This window comes from Anomaloglossus baeobatrachus, chromosome 7, assembly GCF_048569485.1.
Source record: "Anomaloglossus baeobatrachus isolate aAnoBae1 chromosome 7, aAnoBae1.hap1, whole genome shotgun sequence".
Lineage (NCBI taxonomy): Eukaryota > Metazoa > Chordata > Amphibia > Anura > Aromobatidae > Anomaloglossus > Anomaloglossus baeobatrachus.
In genome coordinates, this window is record NC_134359.1 from 310,042,409 (window position 1) to 310,063,552 (window position 21,144).

General features: G+C 52.5%; 1 protein-coding gene across 1 annotated transcript in view; it reads right to left on the reverse strand.

Annotated features, from left to right (window-relative positions):
- The window catches only part of PHKG2 (phosphorylase kinase catalytic subunit gamma 2), a 29,125-nt gene that overhangs the window by 5,799 nt on the left and 2,182 nt on the right, over positions 1-21,144 (reverse strand). The window contains exon 2 of the mRNA XM_075318691.1: positions 10,609-10,784. Coding sequence (XP_075174806.1) covers positions 10,609-10,784 — 176 coding nt within the window. The remainder of the gene's footprint in view (positions 1-10,608; positions 10,785-21,144) is intronic.

Genomic DNA, 21,144 nt, shown 5'->3' on the forward strand with positions numbered 1-21,144 from the left:
AGCAGAGACCAGTATATACAGCGACTGATGGAGGAGACACAGGGAGGTGTACGCAGGAGTAGAAACCAGTGTATACAGCGATGATTGGAGAAGACACGGGGAGGTGTACGCAGGAGCAGATACCACATATACAGCGATGATTGGAGGAGACACGGGGAGGTGTACGCAGGAGCAGAGACCGGTATATACAGCGATGATTGGAGAAGACACGGGGAGGTGTACGCAGGGGCAGAGACCGGTATATACAGTGATGATTGGAGGAGACACGGGGAGGTGTACACAGGAGCAGAGACTGGTATATACAGCGATGATTGGAGGAGACACAGGGAGGTGTACACAGGAGTAGAAACCAGTGTATACAGCGATGATTGGAGGAGACACGGGGAGGTGTACGCAGGAGTAGAGACCAGTATATACAGCGATGATTGGAGAAGACACAGGGAGGTGTACGCAGGAGCAGAGACCGGTATATACAGAGATGATTGGAGGAGACACGGGGAGGTGTACGCAGGAGCAGAGACCGGTATATACAGCGATGATTGGAGGAGACACGGGGAGGTGTACGCAGGGGTAGAGACCGGTATATACAGCGATGATTGGAGGACCCCCGGGGAGGTGTACAAAGGAGCAGAGACCGGTATATACAGCGATGATTGGAGGAGACACAGGGAGGTGTTACTCAGGAGTAGAGACCGGTATATACAGCGATGATTGGAGGAGACACGGGGAGGTGTACGCAGGAGCAGAGACCGGTATATACAGCGATGATTGATGGAGACACGGGGAGGTGTACGCAGGAGCAGAGACCGGTATATACAGCGATGATTGGAGGAGACACGGGGAGGGGTACGCAGGAGTAGAGACCGGTATATACAGCGATGATTGGAGGAGACACGGGGAGGTGTACGCAGGAGTAGAGACCGGTATATACAGCGATGATTGGAGGAGACACAGGGAGGTGTACGCAGGAGTAGAGACCGGTATATACAGCGATGATTGGAGGAGACACGGGCAGGTGTACGCAGGAGCAGAGACCGGCATATACAGCGATGATTGGAGGAGACACGGGGAGGTGTACGCAGGAGTAGAGACCGGTAAATACAGCGATGATTGGAGGAGACACAGGGAGGTGTATGCAGGGGCAGAGACCGGTATATACAGCGATGATTGGAGGAGACACGGAGAGGTGTACGCAGGAGTAGAGACCGGTATATACAGCGATGATTGGAGGAGACACGGGGAGGTGTACGCAGGAGTAGAGACCGGTATATACAGCGATGATTGGAGGAGACACGGAGAGGTGTACGCAGGAGTAGAGACCGGTATATACAGCGATGATTGGAGGAGACACAGGGAGGTGTACACAGGAGTAGAGACCGGTATATACAGCGATGATTGGAGGAGACACGGGGAGGTGTACACAGGAGCGGATACCACATATACAGCGATGATTGGAGGAGACACGGGGAGGTGTACGCAGGAGCAGAGACCGGTATATACAGTGATGATTGGAGGAGACACAGGGAGGTGTACGCAGGAGTAGAGACCACATATACAGCGACTGATGGAGGAAACACGGGGAGGTGTACACAGGAGCAGAGACCAGTATATACAGTGTCTGATGGAGGAGACACAGGGAGGTGTACGCAGGAGCAGATACCACATATACAGTGTCTGATGGAGGAGACACAGGGAGGTGTACACAGGAGCAGAGACCAGTATATACAGCGACTGATGGAGGAGACTGTGAGGCAAATCCCGGGATATGAAGATGAATTATGACTCCAGTCATAATCCCTCATCACTCCCTGGCAGTGCCCCCTCCCTTCTTGTTCTCAGTGTTCCACTTACACCTTAATGGCCATGTCCTGTGATATGGAGATGAGGTGGTGTGGGAACAATGGACACAGGATGACTCCCTGCCGTCACCCTGTAACAAGAGTTGTATCTCATTAGCAAGGCTATGGAACTAGCTAGACAGAACGACTCCAGTAAAAAATGGTTCATATCTCGCAAGCCATATTTCCGATAAATATGGCAACCATAAAAATGGTGTCTCCGCATGTGGACGATGCCGGCACCCCCTTTTTATGGGAGCAGGACATTGGGAAATGCCCCAGGCGTGATATCAGCCAATGGGGAACTGGCAGACAGGTCATGAGTCCCCTCGTTCTGTAGCTAAATTCATAACTGTCACAATGAGAGCATTGGCGTCTGCCTACGACGCTCCCAGGCAAAGTTATGGCCAATATCCCCTTTGCTGGATAATTCTGATCCATGCAGGGGGAGTGGCAGTGCTTCCCTGTGAGGTCACTAAGGTAGGAGGGGACCTGGATCTGCCCAGGTTGATAACCCTACTTCGGCCATTTTCCAGGGTTCTTTCGCTGGGGGTCACGTGTAGGAAACATCTGTGGGAGTTCCTGGAAACCTGGTCTACAGCGCCCCCCTGTGGCCAGACGCAACAAGGTAACTGCTGGAACTGTGTATGCCTGTTTGTAACCCATGCTTTGATTGTAACTGTACTCTGACATATGTATATTCTGTAGATTCCCTATTGTATATATTGTAGTTTCTAGTGTGCTTTAGGCTGATTAAATTATATAATTAATCTTGGGCTGTTCTGTTATCTCGATCTTGAATCCCACGTCTGTGTGTTCGGCTAATAGTTACCGTGAAGCGGTTGGTGGCAGCGAGTTTGTGCCAAGGATTATTGTGGGGAGGCCAGTGAGATTCGGGGAGATTTTATATATTCCGCCCGCGGAGGTCGGGGGAATATATACCCTACTCTCACCGGGGACCCTTCAATAATCGGCATAAGTAGTATAGCGGCCTCCTTGCTTATTGTCGGGCAATTCCATAATTGGCCTGACTATAAGAGGGGCGCTAGAGAGCGCATCACGTGCTCTGTCGGTCGGGAGGTATAAAGGAGGGGTGACCCCCCACTTGTTACCCCCCGATTGTGACGTACTGGTAGCCAGCGCGGGGGATTTCTGAGTGACCCCCCCGGTGGTTTGTGACATATTGGTGGCATAGCGGTGGGATCGAGATAATAGTGTGTGTGAGTGTGAGACCCATACTCCCAGACACTAAAGACTGCCTGCAGCAGCTGTGGCTGCTGGGGTCTTCAGACTAGCTCAACACTAGAGTGTCAGAGTGCAGATACTGTAAGGTGTGTGGAGGCATCAGGTGTCAGTTCTGTGTCAGTGACCAAAAGTCTGCAAGAATGGCTGATGGCACCAGGAGCAGAGCTATGCAACTGGCCAATGCTAAAGCAGGAGCCGAAGAGAGGGAGGACGGTGCTGTGGGCAGTAATGAGGAGGTTGCCCACGAGTCCTCCAGGAGCTCGACGCCAGAAAACCGTTCTGCAGAGGACAGCGCACAAGCTGGCAATTATGGACAAGATGAGGAGCAGCTCACCCAAGGGTCCTCAACGAGCCAGATGCCAGCCCTCCGCTCTGCAAGGGACAGTGAATCACCAGGCTCCGCAGCGGGCCGCAGATCACCACGTGCCATTCCACCGAGCCTGGGAGGCTCGGATAGCCTTCTTCAAATGGCTATGGCCCTTCTCCAGGCTGGAGACCAGGAGGGCTACAAGGGACTCCTGGCAGAGCGCAGGGCAGAGCGGCAAGCAGCGCGTGAGGCTGAGGCTGCGGAGCGGCAGGCAGCGCGTGAAGAGCGCCAGGCAGAGCGTGACTACCAGCTGCAGCTAGCTCAGCTCCGGCCCTCATCAGCCACACGTGACCTTCAAGACACCAAACTTCCAAAGGTCCGTGTTGAGGACTTCCCAGTGCTGGAGAAGGATGGAGACTTGGACTCTTTCTTGACTGCTTTTGAACGGACTTGCTTGCAGCACCATCTGGACAAGGAGCAGTGGGCCAAATACCTGACCCCCCGTTTAAGGGGTAAGGCCCTGGATATCCTTGGGGACGTGCCTGCTGAGGCAGATCAGGGCTACGACACCATCAAGCGGGCCCTGATCCAACAGTACAACCTCACCCCGGAGTCCTACCGCAAGAAGTTCCGGAGCCTACAGAAGGGACCAAAGGACTCCTGGGCTGACCACAGGCGGGCACTTGCCCGAGCTGCCGACCACTGGACCCAAGGCCTGCAGCTTTCCACCGGACCGGAGATCCTGGACTTGTTCATCACGGAGCAACTCTTGTGGAACTGCCCTGAGGATCTCCGCCAGTTCATCCGAGACCAGAAGCCAAAGGGGTCCACGGCTACAGCTGCCCTTGCCGATGACTACACCAACAACCGGGCCCCTGAGGCCAGGAGAGCGGCCACCAGCAGCGCCTGGAGAGGGGGTAAGATGAATTCTGCGACTGCCCCACCTGCCCCTAGACTGCAGGGGGTGTCCCCCTCAACTCCCCTCTCCAGGCCCGTGGCAGAACCAAGACGGTGCCACCAGTGCAACCTACCTGGACACTTCAAGGCCATGTGCCCTCAGCGTCCCAAGGCCCCGGCTCCGTCCCCGTCCCAAGGGCCGCCCAAGGTGTATTGTGTGGGTGGGGGTGGTGGTAGGTCCCTGGACAGCTTCCAACCTGTCACCGTCGGCCGGTCTGTGACCATAGGACTGCGAGACAGCGCCTCGGAGGTGACTCTGGTGCGGCCTGAGATGGTGTCCCCCCAAGACTTGATCCCTGGAAAAACCCTCGCTGTCTCCGGGATTGGAGGCATTGACCCGGCGCTGCCTGTTGCTGACATTTATGTGGACTGGGGCGCAGGGCGAGGGGTGAGGGAGGTGGGGGTAACTGATCGGATCCCTGCAAACGTGCTACTTGGGACAGATTTGGGGCAGATAACCTCCCAGTTTGGGCCCCCCCCAAGGGCTGAACCTTCAGCCAGTACTGACATGACTCCTGACAATGTTAATGTGTTATCTATGAATGATGTAAGGGAGGAGGGAGTGAACTCTGATATTTCTGCTTGCATAGACACCATAGACACACACTCAGCTGCAGCTGTGACAGGGGAGGGGGTCAGAGAAAGGTGTGACAATGCCTCTACAAGTAACCAGCCTGTGAGCTGGGATCTGTTGCCCTCTGCAGGGATAAGCAGAGAGCAGGGTGCTGCAGGGGGAGGACCAGTGTGTGGGGTGGGGGCTACCACAGCAAATGTGGGGTCCCCAGAGATTTCACAGCGGGGTTCTGTTGCTGCAGGAGGGGAACAGGCAGGTGAGATTGGGGCCGGTCCAGGAGCGGAAGTGCTCCCAGGTAAGATCTCGGTGCATGGTTCCCCCACAACCGGGGTGTCAGGAAGCCAGGTAGGTCTGCCTGAACCGGCGACTTGGTCAGGAACGGAGGAGGAGCAGGCACGACCCACGGTCGCAGCGGCTGTGGCCGCTGTCACCCGCAGTGGGAGTGCTGGAAGCCAAGGGGCCTCCCGGAGGTCCGATAGCTCTTCCCCTTCTGACCAAGTGGCAGCCGAGTCAGGTGGAGGCCAGGACACAGGTCCCGGGGTACTGACTGAAGATGTGACAGTCTCGTCGATTCTGGCCACATCTAGTCAGGGGTTTCAGGCAGCGTTAGAAGCTGACGACAGCCTGAAAGCTCTTAAGGAGCAGGCGGCACAGCCTCCCTCGGACTCGGACCCGGAGCGAGTGGTCTGGGACCAAGGACGGCTGTACCGGGCCACGGTCCAGCAGGGTTCACCGGAGGCGTGGCCCAGGGACCGACAGTTGGTGGTACCCTATCCGTTCCGGACGGAGTTGTTGCGGATCGCACATGAGATTCCGATGGCCGGACACCTAGGGATCGCTAAGACCAAGGCCAGGTTAAACCAGCATTTCTACTGGCCAAAAATGGGGGCCGATGTGGCTGCCTACTGCCGTTCGTGTGAAACCTGTCAGAGAGTGGGGAAGGCGGGGCCACGCCCCAAAGCCCCACTGGTATCTCTGCCAATCATCGATGAGCCTTTCAGGAGGGTGGCTGTGGATCTGGTCGGCCCGCTGGCCATCCCCAGCAGCTCCGGGAAACGCTTCATACTGACGGTAGTGGACTATGCCACCCGGTACCCAGAAGCAGTGGCCTTGTCGTCCCTTCGGGCTGACAAGGTGGCCACCGCATTGCTGGAGATTTTCTCCCGAGTGGGTTTTCCCCAGGAAATGCTCACTGACCGGGGGACCCAATTCATGTCCCAGCTGATGGAGGCCCTCTGTAAGCAAGTCCAGGTGCGACATCTGGTGGCCAGCCCGTACCATCCACAGACTAATGGCCTGTGCGAGCGGTTCAATGGCACCTTAAAGCAGATGCTTAAGATGTTGGTCGACTCCCATGGGCGTGACTGGGAGCGGTATCTCCCACACCTGTTATTTGCTTACCGGGAGGTTCCACAGGCCTCAACAGGATTCTCACCGTTTGAGCTCCTGTACGGGCGACGTGTGCGGGGCCCCCTGGCTCTGGTGAAAGAGGCTTGGGAAGGGGATTTGGCCACCCCTGGAGTGTCGGTTATCGAGTATGTCATGCGCTTCCGGGACAAAATGCAGGCCTTGACGCAACTGGTACACGACAATATGGCTCAAGCCCAGGCCGATCATAAGCGTTGGTACGACCAGAACGCTTGTGAGAGGACCTACCAAGTGGGTCAAAAGGTGTGGGTACTGGTCCCCGTACCACAGGACAAGCTTCAGGCAGCCTGGGAAGGCCCATACCTCGTGTACCAGCAGCTCAACCCTGTAACGTACCTGGTCACCCTGGACCCTGCCCGTGGAAGGCGGAAGCCCTTCCATGTGAACATGATGAAGGCACATCATGAGCGGGAGGCATGTGCGCTCCCCGTGTGCAACCTGCCCGAGGAGGGAGAAGCGGAAACCCTCTTGGATATGCTAGCCCAGGTTAGGGCAGGCGGATCCATTGAGGATGTGGAGGTTGGCCACCAGCTCTTGGAAGACCAACGGTCCCAGCTGTGGGCCACCCTCCTCCCCTTCCGGGGGTTGTTTACCAACCAGCCCGGAAGGACTGACTTGGCTGTCCATCACGTGGACACTGGGGATCATCCCCCGATCCGGCGTTCAGCATATCGGGTCTCCCTGGAGGTGCAGCAACACATGCGCCAGGAGATTGACGAGATGCTGAAGCTGGGGGTGATCCAGGCATCCAACAGCGCTTGGGCCTCGCCTGTAGTCCTCGTCCCTAAGAAGGACCGAACCACTCGGTTCTGCGTGGACTACAGGGGGCTCAATGCGGTCACGGTCGCCGATGCGTACCCAATGCCACGCATCGATGACCTGCTCGATCAGTTGGCCGGGGCTCAGTACCTGACCATCATGGATCTGAGCCGGGGATATTGGCAGATCCCCCTGACTCGCAAGGCCAGGGAACGCTCTGCCTTTATTACCCCATTTGGACTGTACGAGTCCACGGTGATGCCATTCGGGATGAGGAATGCCCCTGCCACTTTCCAGCGGATGGTCAACACCCTGCTCAAGGGACTTGAAGGGTACGCGGCCGCGTGCCTGGATGACATTGCCGTCTTCAGTCCCACCTGGGAGGACCACCTAGAGCATCTAGCACAGGTGCTCAGGCGGATCCACCGGGCAGGTTTGACCATCAAGCCGGGAAAGTGTCAGCTGGCCATGAGCGAGGTCCAGTACCTCGGTCACCGGGTAGGTGGGAGAACACTGAAGCCCGAGCCTGAGAAAGTGGAAGCCATCGCATCCTGGCCCACCCCCAGGACCAAGAAGCAGGTGATGTCCTTCTTGGGGACCGCTGGGTACTATAGGAGGTTTGTTCCATGCTATAGTAGCCTGGCAAAGCCCTTGACGGACCTCACCAAGAAGAAGCTGCCCTCTGCAGTCGATTGGACAATGGACTGCGAGACAGCCTTCCGGGCCCTAAAGGACGCCCTGTCCAGCCCGCCCGTGCTACAGGCAGCCGACTTCACGCGGCCGTTTGTAGTACAGACCGACGCCAGTGACTTCGGCCTCGGTGCGGTGCTCAGCCAGGTGGACTCTGCGAGCCAAGAGCACCCAGTCTTGTACCTGAGCAGGAAGCTGTTACCAAGGGAAGTTGCCTATTCCACGATGGAGAAGGAGTGCCTGGCCATAGTGTGGGCCCTGCAGCGTCTGCAACCCTATCTATACGGGCGCCACTTCATCGTGGAGACGGACCACAATCCCCTCAGCTGGTTGCACACCGTCTCTGGGACGAATGGGCGATTGTTGCGATGGAGCCTTGCGCTCCAGCAATACAACTTCACCATTCGCCACAAAAGGGGCCGTGACCACGGTAACGCAGACGGGCTGTCCCGACAAGGAGAGGTCGCGGACGGGCGCACGGGGGAACACCGGAGTGTGCTGCCCCCTAGCGCCCTCAAAAGGGGGGAGGTGTGAGGCAAATCCCGGGATATGAAGATGAATTATGACTCCAGTCATAATCCCTCATCACTCCCTGGCAGTGCCCCCTCCCTTCTTGTTCTCAGTGTTCCACTTACACCTTAATGGCCATGTCCTGTGATATGGAGATGAGGTGGTGTGGGAACAATGGACACAGGATGACTCCCTGCCGTCACCCTGTAACAAGAGTTGTATCTCATTAGCAAGGCTATGGAACTAGCTAGACAGAACGACTCCAGTAAAAAATGGTTCATATCTCGCAAGCCATATTTCCGATAAATATGGCAACCATAAAAATGGTGTCTCCGCATGTGGACGATGCCGGCACCCCCTTTTTATGGGAGCAGGACATTGGGAAATGCCCCAGGCGTGATATCAGCCAATGGGGAACTGGCAGACAGGTCATGAGTCCCCTCGTTCTGTAGCTAAATTCATAACTGTCACAATGAGAGCATTGGCGTCTGCCTACGACGCTCCCAGGCAAAGTTATGGCCAATATCCCCTTTGCTGGATAATTCTGATCCATGCAGGGGGAGTGGCAGTGCTTCCCTGTGAGGTCACTAAGGTAGGAGGGGACCTGGATCTGCCCAGGTTGATAACCCTACTTCGGCCATTTTCCAGGGTTCTTTCGCTGGGGGTCACGTGTAGGAAACATCTGTGGGAGTTCCTGGAAACCTGGTCTACAGCGCCCCCCTGTGGCCAGACGCAACAAGGTAACTGCTGGAACTGTGTATGCCTGTTTGTAACCCATGCTTTGATTGTAACTGTACTCTGACATATGTATATTCTGTAGATTCCCTATTGTATATATTGTAGTTTCTAGTGTGCTTTAGGCTGATTAAATTATATAATTAATCTTGGGCTGTTCTGTTATCTCGATCTTGAATCCCACGTCTGTGTGTTCGGCTAATAGTTACCGTGAAGCGGTTGGTGGCAGCGAGTTTGTGCCAAGGATTATTGTGGGGAGGCCAGTGAGATTCGGGGAGATTTTATATATTCCGCCCGCGGAGGTCGGGGGAATATATACCCTACTCTCACCGGGGACCCTTCAATAATCGGCATAAGTAGTATAGCGGCCTCCTTGCTTATTGTCGGGCAATTCCATAATTGGCCTGACTATAAGAGGGGCGCTAGAGAGCGCATCACGTGCTCTGTCGGTCGGGAGGTATAAAGGAGGGGTGACCCCCCACTTGTTACCCCCCGATTGTGACGTACTGGTAGCCAGCGTGGGGGATTTCTGAGTGACCCCCCCGGTGGTTTGTGACAGAGACACAGGGAGGTGTACGCAGGAGTAGAAACCAGTGTATACAGCGATGATTGGAGAAGACACGGGGAGGTGTACGCAGGAGTAGAAACCAGTGTATACAGCGATGATTGGAGGAGACACGGGGAGGGGTACGCAGGAGTAGAGACCAGTATATACAGCGATGATTGGAGAAGACACAGGGAGGTGTACGCAGGAGTAGAGACCGGTATATACAGCGATGATTGGAGGAGACACGGGGAGGTGTACGCAGGAGTAGAGACCAGTATATACAGCGATGATTGGAGAAGACACAGGGAGGTGTACGCAGGAGCAGAGACCGGTATATACAGCGATGATTGGAGGAGACACGGGGAGGTGTACGCAGGGGTAGAGACCGGTATATACAGCGATGATTGGAGGACCCCCGGGGAGGTGTACAAAGGAGCAGAGACCGGTATATACAGCGATGATTGGAGGAGACACAGGGAGGTGTTACTCAGGAGTAGAGACCGGTATATACAGCGATGATCGGAGGAGACACGGGGAGGTGTACGCAGGAGCAGAGACCGGTATATACAGCGATGATTGGAGGAGACACGGGGAGGTGTACGCAGGAGCAGAGACCGGTATATACAGCGATGATTGGAGGAGACACGGGGAGGTGTACGCAGGAGTAGAGACCGGTATATACAGTGATGATTGGAGGACCCCCGGGGAGGTGTACGCAGGAGTAGAGACCGGTATATACAGCGATGATTGGAGGAGACACGGGGAGGTGTACGCAGGAGTAGAGACCGGTATATACAGTGATGATTGGAGGACCCCCGGGGAGGTGTACGCAGGAGTAGAGACCGGTATATACAGCGATGATTGGAGGACCCCCGGGGAGGTGTACGCAGGAGCAGAGACCGGTATATACAGCGATGATTGGAGGAGACATGGGGAGGTGTACGCAGGGGCAGAGACCGGCATATACAGTGACTGATTGCTCGGGGAGATATGATGCCGAGTGTGATTAGGTACGTACTAATGAAGGGATGTTGGGACACCTGGTGGAGGATCTCCATTTCCTTGGCTGTTGACAGCCGGACTTCTTGCAGCTGTTCTGGACTCATCCTTTCTGGTGTTACCTCGATGATCTTCACGGCATACTGTCGCCCGGTCTCTCGGTGGATGCAGCGCCGTACTGTGCTCGACACTCCCCTGAGGACAAAACAGAGGATCATTACTATTTTTCAACCTAAATTCCAGAATTTTAAGACTATTAAAAAATGCATCTGGTTCTTAATCCCAGGACAAGGACCTCATAAGGGACAACCCGACATATAACTGAGTAGAATAGAGATCTGCAGACGAGTGGCCTCCAGGTTCTTCACGGATGATACTAGTGCCAATAAGGGGCTGCGGTCCATGCAAAACCAGAGACTTGTCCAGTATTCATCCGAGTGTCAGATTTGCGTTGTTCGTTTTGATCCAAGTCTGGGGGAAAAAAAAAAACAACTGACGGCGCTCGGGTGCAATCCGGGTTGTATTTTTCACAGACTGATAGGAAAAGAGATTTTTTTTTTCAGATTTCTCATCTCAGAAAAACTGATAATACTCAGAGACTGACAGAAAAACTCGGATGAAACTCTGAGCTTTGGAGAAAATCCCCGATGTGTGAACAAGATCTTAGCAGCTAAGTTTTCTTCTATCTGGGATTCTCCAGGCTTGGTACAAGCCTCCAGGGCGGCAGGATTCTCCAGGGTCGGTACAATCCTCCAGGGCGGCAGGATTCTCCAGGGACGGTACAATCCTCCAGGGCGGCAGGATTCTCCAGGGTCCGTACAATCCTCCAGGGCGGCAGGATTCTCCAGGGTCGGTACAATCGTCCAGGACTAGTGGGATTGTCCAGGGTCGGTACAATCCTCCAGGGAGGCGGGATTGTCCAGGGTCGGTACAATCCTCCAGGGCGGCAGGATTCTCCAGGGTCGGTACAATCCTCCAGGGCGGCAGGATTCTCCAGGGTCGGTACAATCCTCCAGAGCGGCAGGATTCTCCAGGGATGGTATAATCCTCCAGAGCGGCAGGATTCTCCAGGGTCGGTACAATCCTCCAGGGCGGCAGGATTCTCCAGGGTCGGTACAATCCTCCAGGGCGGCAGGATTCTCCAGGGTCGGTACAATCCTCCAGGGCGGCAGGATTCTCCAGGGTCGGTACAATCCTCCAGGGCGGCAGGATTCTCCAGGGTCGGTACAATCCTCCAGGGCGGCAGGATTCTCCAGGGTCGGTACAATCCTCCGGGGCGGCAGGATTCTCCAGGGTCGGTACAATCCTCCAGGGCGGCAGGATTCTCCAGGGATGGTGCAATCCTCCAGGGCGGCAGGATTCTCCAGGGTCGGTACAATCCTCCAGGGCGGTGGGATTGTCCAGGGTCGGTACAATCCTCCAGGGCGGCAGGATTCTCCAGGGTCGGTACAATCCTCCAGGGCGGCAGGATTCTCCAGGGTCGGTACAATCCTCCAGGGCGGTAGGATTCTCCAGGGATGGTACAATCGTCCAGGACTAGTGGGATTGTCCAGGGTCGGTACAATCCTCCAGGGCGGCAGGATTCTCCAGGGATGGTACAATCCTCCAGGGCGGCAGGATTCTCCAGGGATGGTACAATCCTCCAGGGCGGCAGGATTCTCCAGGGTCGGTACAATCCTCCAGGGAGGCAGGATTCTCCAGGGTCGGTACAATCCTCCAGAGCGGCAGGATTCTCCAGGGTCGGTACAATCCTCCAGAGCGGCAGGATTCTCCAGGGATGGTACAATCCTCCAGGGCGGCAGGATTCTCCAGGGTCGGTACAATCCTCCAGGGCGGCAGGATTCTCCAGGGTCGGTACAATCCTCCAGGGCGGCAGGATTCTCCAGGGATGGTACAATCCTCCAGGGCGGCAGGATTCTCCAGGGTCGGTACAATCCTCCAGGGCGGCAGGATTCTCCAGGGATGATACAATTTTCCAGGGTGGTGGAACTCAAGTAAAGAAAAAGTTCAGAAATACGTAAAAAAGACAAGTTGCTTTCTGCGACTCTTTTGGATAGCAGTCACGTCCTTGTTAGGTCAGTGGAGCCGGCGTGGGCTTTATATTAGAAGCGGGTAGTATTATTGATACCATATTTTTTTTTCGGGAGGAGGGGTGGGTCCATATAAAGTTTGTGTTCCCATTTCATTTTTTGGTCGGGATGAAGAGGTTGAATGTAGTTTAGCCAAAAGCAAACAAGTCAGCTCATCACTCTCCACAGAGAGGGAGGTCACGGAAGATGCTTGGAAAATCCAACAAGTATAAAAAGGGATCCAGCGTCAACACCGGGTTTTATGTATCAAATTCAATGAGAAATTTGGAATTCTGCCTGGTTGTTGTTTTGAATCATGGAGTTGGACATGTTTCTGCTGCTTCTGCGAGTTCAGATGTTATTGTCAGTGAAAATTAAAAGATGAGAAATGTTTTCTAAGGATGTTGGTTTGAAACCGAGTGAAGTTACTGAATGAGGCACTAATATGAGGATATTGGAGAAGCTCCACATTAAAGAGCTAAAACCTTGGTGGGATCGGACCACAATCAGTTCTTACATTGAAAAGGAGACGATTCCTTGAGGGCTGCGGATGAAAAAATAAAAATCGCAACCACTAAATATCGTGAGAACTTTGAGAAACGCTGGTACGATATATTCAGCCGTATCATTCTGGAGTATGAAGATCCAACCTCATCTCCAGCCGAACACTCTACTGCGAAAGACTATGAGGCTCGGTGGAAAACATCAAGGTTAAAGTGGATAATAAAGAAATATACGTCTGGAAGAGGAATAACACTAGACCTTTGTCTTCTAATCTATATTACAGCGTGATGGAGCGAATAGACCACACTGGACTGTAACGAGGGTAGAAAACCAGCCCGCTTCACTGAAATGGACCCCTCACTGGTCTCCACGGGGGAATGTGGTTCTGATTATACGGAGTCTTCTCTGGAAAGCAGGAATGGCTCCACTCAAAGGAGCTACCTCATTAAGGTGGTCTGTTAGATAGGTGAGGCAGAGGCGAAGGCTCAGTCTATAGGGTGAGCCGCCGTGGAGCGGGGCAGCCTTTACATTAAGGTGGTCCTCTGTTGGATAGGTGAGGGCTCTATAGGGTGAGCCGCCGTGGAGCGGGGCAGCCATTTACATTAAGGTGGTCCTCTGTTGGATAGGTGAGGGCTCTATAGGGTGAGCCGCCGTGGAGCGGGGCAGCCATTTACATTAAGGTGCTCCTCTGTTGGATAGGTGAGGGCTCTATAGGGTGAGCCGCCGTGGAGCGGGGCAGCCATTTACATTACGGTGCTCCTCTGTTGGATAGGTGAGGGCTCTATAGGGTGAGCCGCCGTGGAGCGGGGCAGCCTTTACATTAAGGTGGTCCTCTGTTGGATAGGTGAGGGACAGGTGAGGTCTCTATAGGGTGAGCCGCCGTGGAGCGGGGCAGCCTTTCCATTAAGGTGGTCCTCTGTTGGATAAGGAGACCAGAGATAGGGTGAGCTTTTATCCATCGGCCATTCCCTAATGATAATAACGGCAGTGACTTTTAGTCTTATGTTGTTCTATGTGTAATTGTAATATTGTTTTTCATGAGTGATTTTATGATTATTAATGTAATAGAGGATTTATTGGGGACTTGTTCTTGTGCGTCCTCTGTGGATGCGGTTCAGTTCCCCGCGTCATGCTCGTGGCTCACCTGCGATGTGGTGGGCTTATAGCGGATACTCCTATGTATGGCAGTCGAGTTCTCACTCACAATTATTTTTCTTTTGATGGTGAATATTTCATACAGCAAAGAGGAGCGGCAATGGGGGCGGGTTTTATATATATATATATATATATATATATATATATATATTACACACATACAGTATGTGGTGCATGGGGGGGGGGGATTCTTCATTTCTTCAGATAGCAATCCTCTTTCCTCCCATAGTACGTGGTATGGCGGTTTTATTGACGACCTGCTACTTATACGGGAGCGACCTCTTCAGATGACGGATTCCTTGATTATGGACTATATTCACTTGAATCATATGAATTTGCAATTCTCTGGTAACGATTGCGGTTTCGGATGTCCTCTTGACCGTTGCTAATTCTGGGCATTTTTCCATGTAGAAAGGCTATTGCGATGAATACGACACCACTGCCATCATCATGTCCCGACAAATCATGTCATAAATATACAGAAAGGCGAGTTCACACAAACGGCATCCACCAGATCCTGTGAGGTCACCCCGTCTGGATCACAAAGAGGTCTCTTATGTTAAAAGACAAATGTAAAATGTTAAGCCTCCTCCAATCCTCGGCCATTCATAACATGAGTCCTCAGTTTCATCATATACATAACCCTGTGAAATCGCATCTACCATAAAGCAGCTGCTGTGAATGCGGTCAGTGTGATCTGTGGAGAAGCTCCTTCTCTGGGGGAGATGTTGTTTTTACAGGAGTAGCCTAAATCTGAACCGTGGTGGCATAATAAGAGCGTTTCCCGGTGCGCTCATCATGTCGCCACCTGTTGCAATTATGTTGTTTGCAGAAATACTTTTTGTTCATTGAAAACTGATGGAGTTTATAACATTAAGAACGATCTCACTTGTAATTCTACTTTTGTTATTGAGCTGCTTCCCGGTGTGGATTGCAGTATGTCGGCTGCACCTCCGCACCTCTGAAGAACAGGATCTGCCATCATTTATCCGATGCGAGTATAAACTGCAAGTGAAGTGTTCCTCGGCCTCCGCTCACTTCTCTGTGGTTCATAACGGTGATATAGTGATTCATGTAAAGTGACGGGGGTTGAGAGATCGCACGCCCCCTAGTGGTGGAGATCGGAGACGAGCCTGTTGAACAGAGTCCTGGTGGATTTTCTTGCTACAGATTAACGAGGCTGCAGACGTCACAGGAGACGAGGCCACAGACACCGCTGCCGCGGGAGACAAGGCCACAGACGCCACGGGAGATGAGCCTGGAGACACTGCAAGCACTGAAGACAAGTCTGGAAAATCTGCTAAGACAATAGCCCCCCCCTATAATCCCAGGAGACCACAGAGGCATCACAGGGGCTTCACGAGGGACTGTGATCACACACTGCCTAATGAACCTTCCTCAGACAACTATTAGTATATATATAGTGCGCCCTCTGGTGGCCGCTCTGCGCTCTCTCTCCTGCTGAGCGCTGTGTATATATATATATATATATATATATATATATATATATATATATATATATATATATATATATATATATAGCTGTGTGTGTGTGTGTGTGTGTGTGTGTGTGTGTGTGTGTGTGTCCGGGATTGGCATCCACACCATCGCAGCTACAGCCACAAAATTTTGCACACTCACACGTCTGGACCAGAGAGCGTCATAGGCTATGTTTTGAGGGGAAATCTTAACCCCGCACTTTACAGTTATTCGCCAAAAAACCTGCCTCCATTAAAGTGAATGGAGCTGGGAGCCACAGTGCAGCCAGAACTTCAGAAGAATGCGCAGCCACGCCCTTATATGGAATGTTGGCGTGTCACAATGCAGCCAGGGAAAGAGACAGACACAGACAGGGTAAGAAACAGACATAGACAGGGTAAGAGACAGACACAAAGAGACAGACACAGACAAAGAGACAGACACGGACAAAGAGACAGACACGGACAAAGAGACAGACACGGACAAAGAGACAGACACGGACAAAGAGACAGACACAGACAAAGAGACAGACACAGACAAAGAGACAGACACAGACAAAGAGACAGACACAGACAAAGAGACAGACACAGACAAAGAGACAGACACAGACAAAGAGACAGACACAGACAAAGAGACAGACACAGACAAAGAGACAGACACAGACAAAGAGACAGACACAGACAAAGAGACAGACACAGACAAAGAGACAGACACAGACAAAGAGACAGACACAGACAAAGAGACAGACACAGACAAAGAGACAGACACAGACAAAGAGACAGACACAGACAAAGAGACAGACACAGACAAAGAGACAGACACAGACAAAGAGACAGACACAGACAAAGAGACAGACACAGACAAAGAGACAGACACAGACAAAGAGACAGACACAGACAAAGAGACAGACACAGACAAAGAGACAGACACAGACAAAGAGACAGACACAGACAAAGAGACAGACAAAGAGACAGACAAAGAGACAGACACAGACAAAGAGACAGACAAAGAGACAGACACAGACAAAGAGACAGACACAGACAAAGAGACAGACACAGACAAAGAGACAGACACAGACAAAGAGACAGACACAGACAAAGAGACAGACACAGACAAAGAGACAGACACAGACAAAGAGACAGACACAGACAAAGAGACAGACACAGACAAAGAGACAGACACAGACAAAGAGACAGACACAGACAAAGAGACAGACACAGACAAAGAGACAGACACAGACAAAGAGACAGACACAGACAAAGAGACAGACACAGACAAAGAGACAGACACAGACAAAGAGACAGACAAAGAGACAGACAAAGAGACAGACACAGACAAAGAGACAGACAAAGAGACAGACACAGACAAAGAGACAGATACAGACAAAGAGACAGACACAGACAAAGAGACAGACACAGACAAAGAGACAGACACAGACAAAGAGACAGACACAGACAAAGAGACAGACACAGACAAAGAGACAGACACAGACAAAGAGACAGACACAGACAAAGAGACAGACACAGACAAAGAGACAGACAAAGAGACAGACAGACAAAGAGACAGACACAGACAAAGAGACAGACACAGACAAAGAGACAGACACAGACAAAGAGACAGACACAGGGAAACAGACAGGGAAAGAAAGGGAAAGAGACAGACACAGGGAAAGAGACAGAGGGAAAGCGACAGACAGGGAAAGAGAGGGAAAGAGAGACAGGAAAGTGACAGAGATAGATAGACAGACAGGGAAAGAGATAGATAGACGGAGAAAGAGACAGAGACAGTCAGAGACAGACAGATGAAGAGATAGAGAGAGAGACAGAAAGATATATACAGAGGGGGAGACAGACAGAGAATGGGAGAGAAACAGAGAGACAGTTACTATCCTGGGCAGCGCCGGGTGCTATGTTGTGAGGCGAAATTTTAACCCCGCGCTTTCCAATGTAACAATCAATTTTGCCCCTATCTACATAATGGGGAAAAAGTGAAACGAAAAGTGTTGGGGGCAAATTGACAGCTCCAGATGTGAACAAGGGGGACTTGAGTATATATCGTACAGTTGCTAAGGTGGGGCCCCGACATGGGATACTCACCACACTCGGGGATATGAACACACACAAAATGCGCCACACACTACCACGTGCTTGAACACCCTCAGCACACATCTCACCACACATACACCAACCTCGCCACATAATCACCCTAAACACACACAAGTCTGGTACATATACCACCCTCAGCACACATTTCACCACACATACACCAACCTCACCACATAATCACCCTAACACACAAGCCTGGTACATATACCACCCTCAGCACACATCTCACCACACATACACCAACCTCACCACATAATCACCCTAAACACACACAAGTCTGGTACATATACCACCCTCAGCACACATCTCACCACACATACACCAACCTCGCCACATAATCACCCTAACACACAAGCCTGGTACATATACCACCCTCAGCACACATCTCACCACACACACACCAACCTCACCACATAATCGCCCTAAACACACACAAGTCTGGTACATATACCGCCCTCAGCACACATCTCACCACACACACACCAACCTCGCCACATAATCGCCCTAAACACACACAAGTCTGGTACATATACCACCCTCAGCACACATCTCACCACACATACACCAACCTCACCACATAATCGCCCTAAACACACACAAGTCTGGTACATTTACCACCCTCACCACACACACACCAACCTCACCACATAATCGCCCTAAACACACACAAGTCTGGTACATATACCACCCTCAGCACACATTTCACCACACATACACCAACCTCGCCACATAATCGCCCTAAACACACACAAGTCTGGTACATATACCACCCTCAGCACACATTTCACCACACATACACCAACCTCACCACATGATCACAGTAAACACACACAAGTCTGGTACATATACCACCCTCAGCACACATCTCACCACACACACACCAACCTCACCACATAATCACCCTAAACACACACAAGTCTGGTACATATACCACCCTCAGCACACATCTCACCACACACACACCAACCTCACCACATAATCACCCTAAACACACACAAGTCTGGTACATATACCACCCTCAGCACACATCTCACCACACATACACCAACCTCGCCACATAATCGCCCTAAACACACACAAGTCTGGTACATATACCACCCTCAGCACACATCTCACCACACACACACCAACCTCACCACATAATCACACTAAACACACACAAGTCTGGTACATATACCGCCCTCAGCACACATCTCACCACACATACACCAACCTCGCCACATAATCACCCTAAACACACACAAGTCTGGTACATATACCACCCTCAGCACACATCTCACCACACACACACCAACCTCACCACATAATCACCCTAAACACACACAAGTCTGGTACATATACCACCCTCAGCACACATCTCACCACACATACACCAACCTCGCCACATAATCACCCTAAACACACACAAGTCTGGAACATATACCACCCTCAGCACACATCTCACCACACACACACCAACCTCACCACATAATCACCCTAAACACACACAAGTCTGGTACATATACCACCCTCAGCACACATCTCACCACACACACACCAACCTCGCCACATAATCACCCTAAACACACACAAGTCTGGTACATACACCACCCTTAGCACACATCTCACCACACATACACCAACCTCACCACATAATCGCCCTAAACACACACAAGTCTGGTACATATACCACCCTCAGCACACATCTCACCACACACACACCAACCTCGCCACATAATCGCCCTAAACACACACAAGTCTGGTAGATATACCACCCTCAGCACACATCTCACCACACACACACCAACCTCACCACATAATCACCCTAAACACACACAAGTCTGGTAGATATACCACCCTCAGCACACGTCACCACACACACACCAACCTCACCACATAATCACACTAAACACACACAAGTCTGGTACATATACCACCCTCAGCACACATCTCACCACACACACACCAACCTCACCACATAATCGCCCTAAACACACACAAGTCTGGTACATATACCGCCCTCAGCACACATCTCACCACACATACACCAACCTCGCCACATAATCACCCTAAACACACACAAGCCTGGTACATATACCACCCTCAGCACACATCTCACCACACATACACCAACCTCACCACATAATCGCCCTAAACACACACAAGTCTGGTACATATACCACCCTCAGCACACATCTCACCACACACACACCAACCTCACCACATAATCACCCTAAACACACACAAGTCTGGTACATATACCACCCTCAGCACACATCTCACCACACACACACCAACCTCACCACATAATCGCCCTAAACACACACAAGTCTGGTACATATACCGCCCTCAGCACACATCTCACCACACATACACCAACCTCACCACATAATCACCCTAAACACACACAAGTCTGGTACATATACCACCCTCAGCACACATCTCACCACACATACACCAACCTCACCACATGATCACAGTAAACACACACAAGTCTGGTACATATACCACCCTCAGCACACATCTCACCACACACACACCAACCTCACCACATAATCACCCTAAACACACACAATAAATTTTTGTTAATATATTCTATTTTGTTAACAGCAGTTATTAACCCGGCAAAGCTGGGTAGAACAGCTAGTATATACAAAGTATACATATATAAGAGGAACCTCAAGACCCACCTCTTCCAACAAGCCTACAACCTACAATAGCCCTCAGTCCAGTACATCACTGCGCAACCAGCTCTGTCCTCACCTATTGTGCCATCACCCATTTCCTGGAGGCCGTGAGCCCTCGCGGGCAGGGTCCTCCCTCCTCCTGGAGGCCGTGAGCCCTCGTGGGCAGGGTCCTCCCTCCTCCTGGAGGCCGTGAGCCCTCGCGGGCAGGGTCCTCCCTCCTCCTGGAGGCCGTGAGCCCTCGCGGGCAGGGTCCTCCCTCCTCCTGGAGGCCGTGAGCCCTCGCGGGCAGGGTCCTCCCTCCTCCTGGAGGCCGTGAGCCCTCGCGGGCAGGGTCCTCCCTCCTCCTGGAGGCCGTGAGCCCTCGCGGGCAGGGTCCTCCCTCCTCCTGGAGGCCGTGAGCCCTCGCGGGCAGGGTCCTCCCTCCTCCTGGAGGCCGTGAGCCCTCGCGGGCAGGGTCCTCCCTCCTCCTGGAGGCCGTGAGCCCTCGCGGGCAGGGTCCTCCCTCCTCCTGTAGGCCGTGAGCCCTCGCGGGCAGGGTCCTCCCTCCTCCTGTAGACCGTGAGCCCTCGCGGGCAGG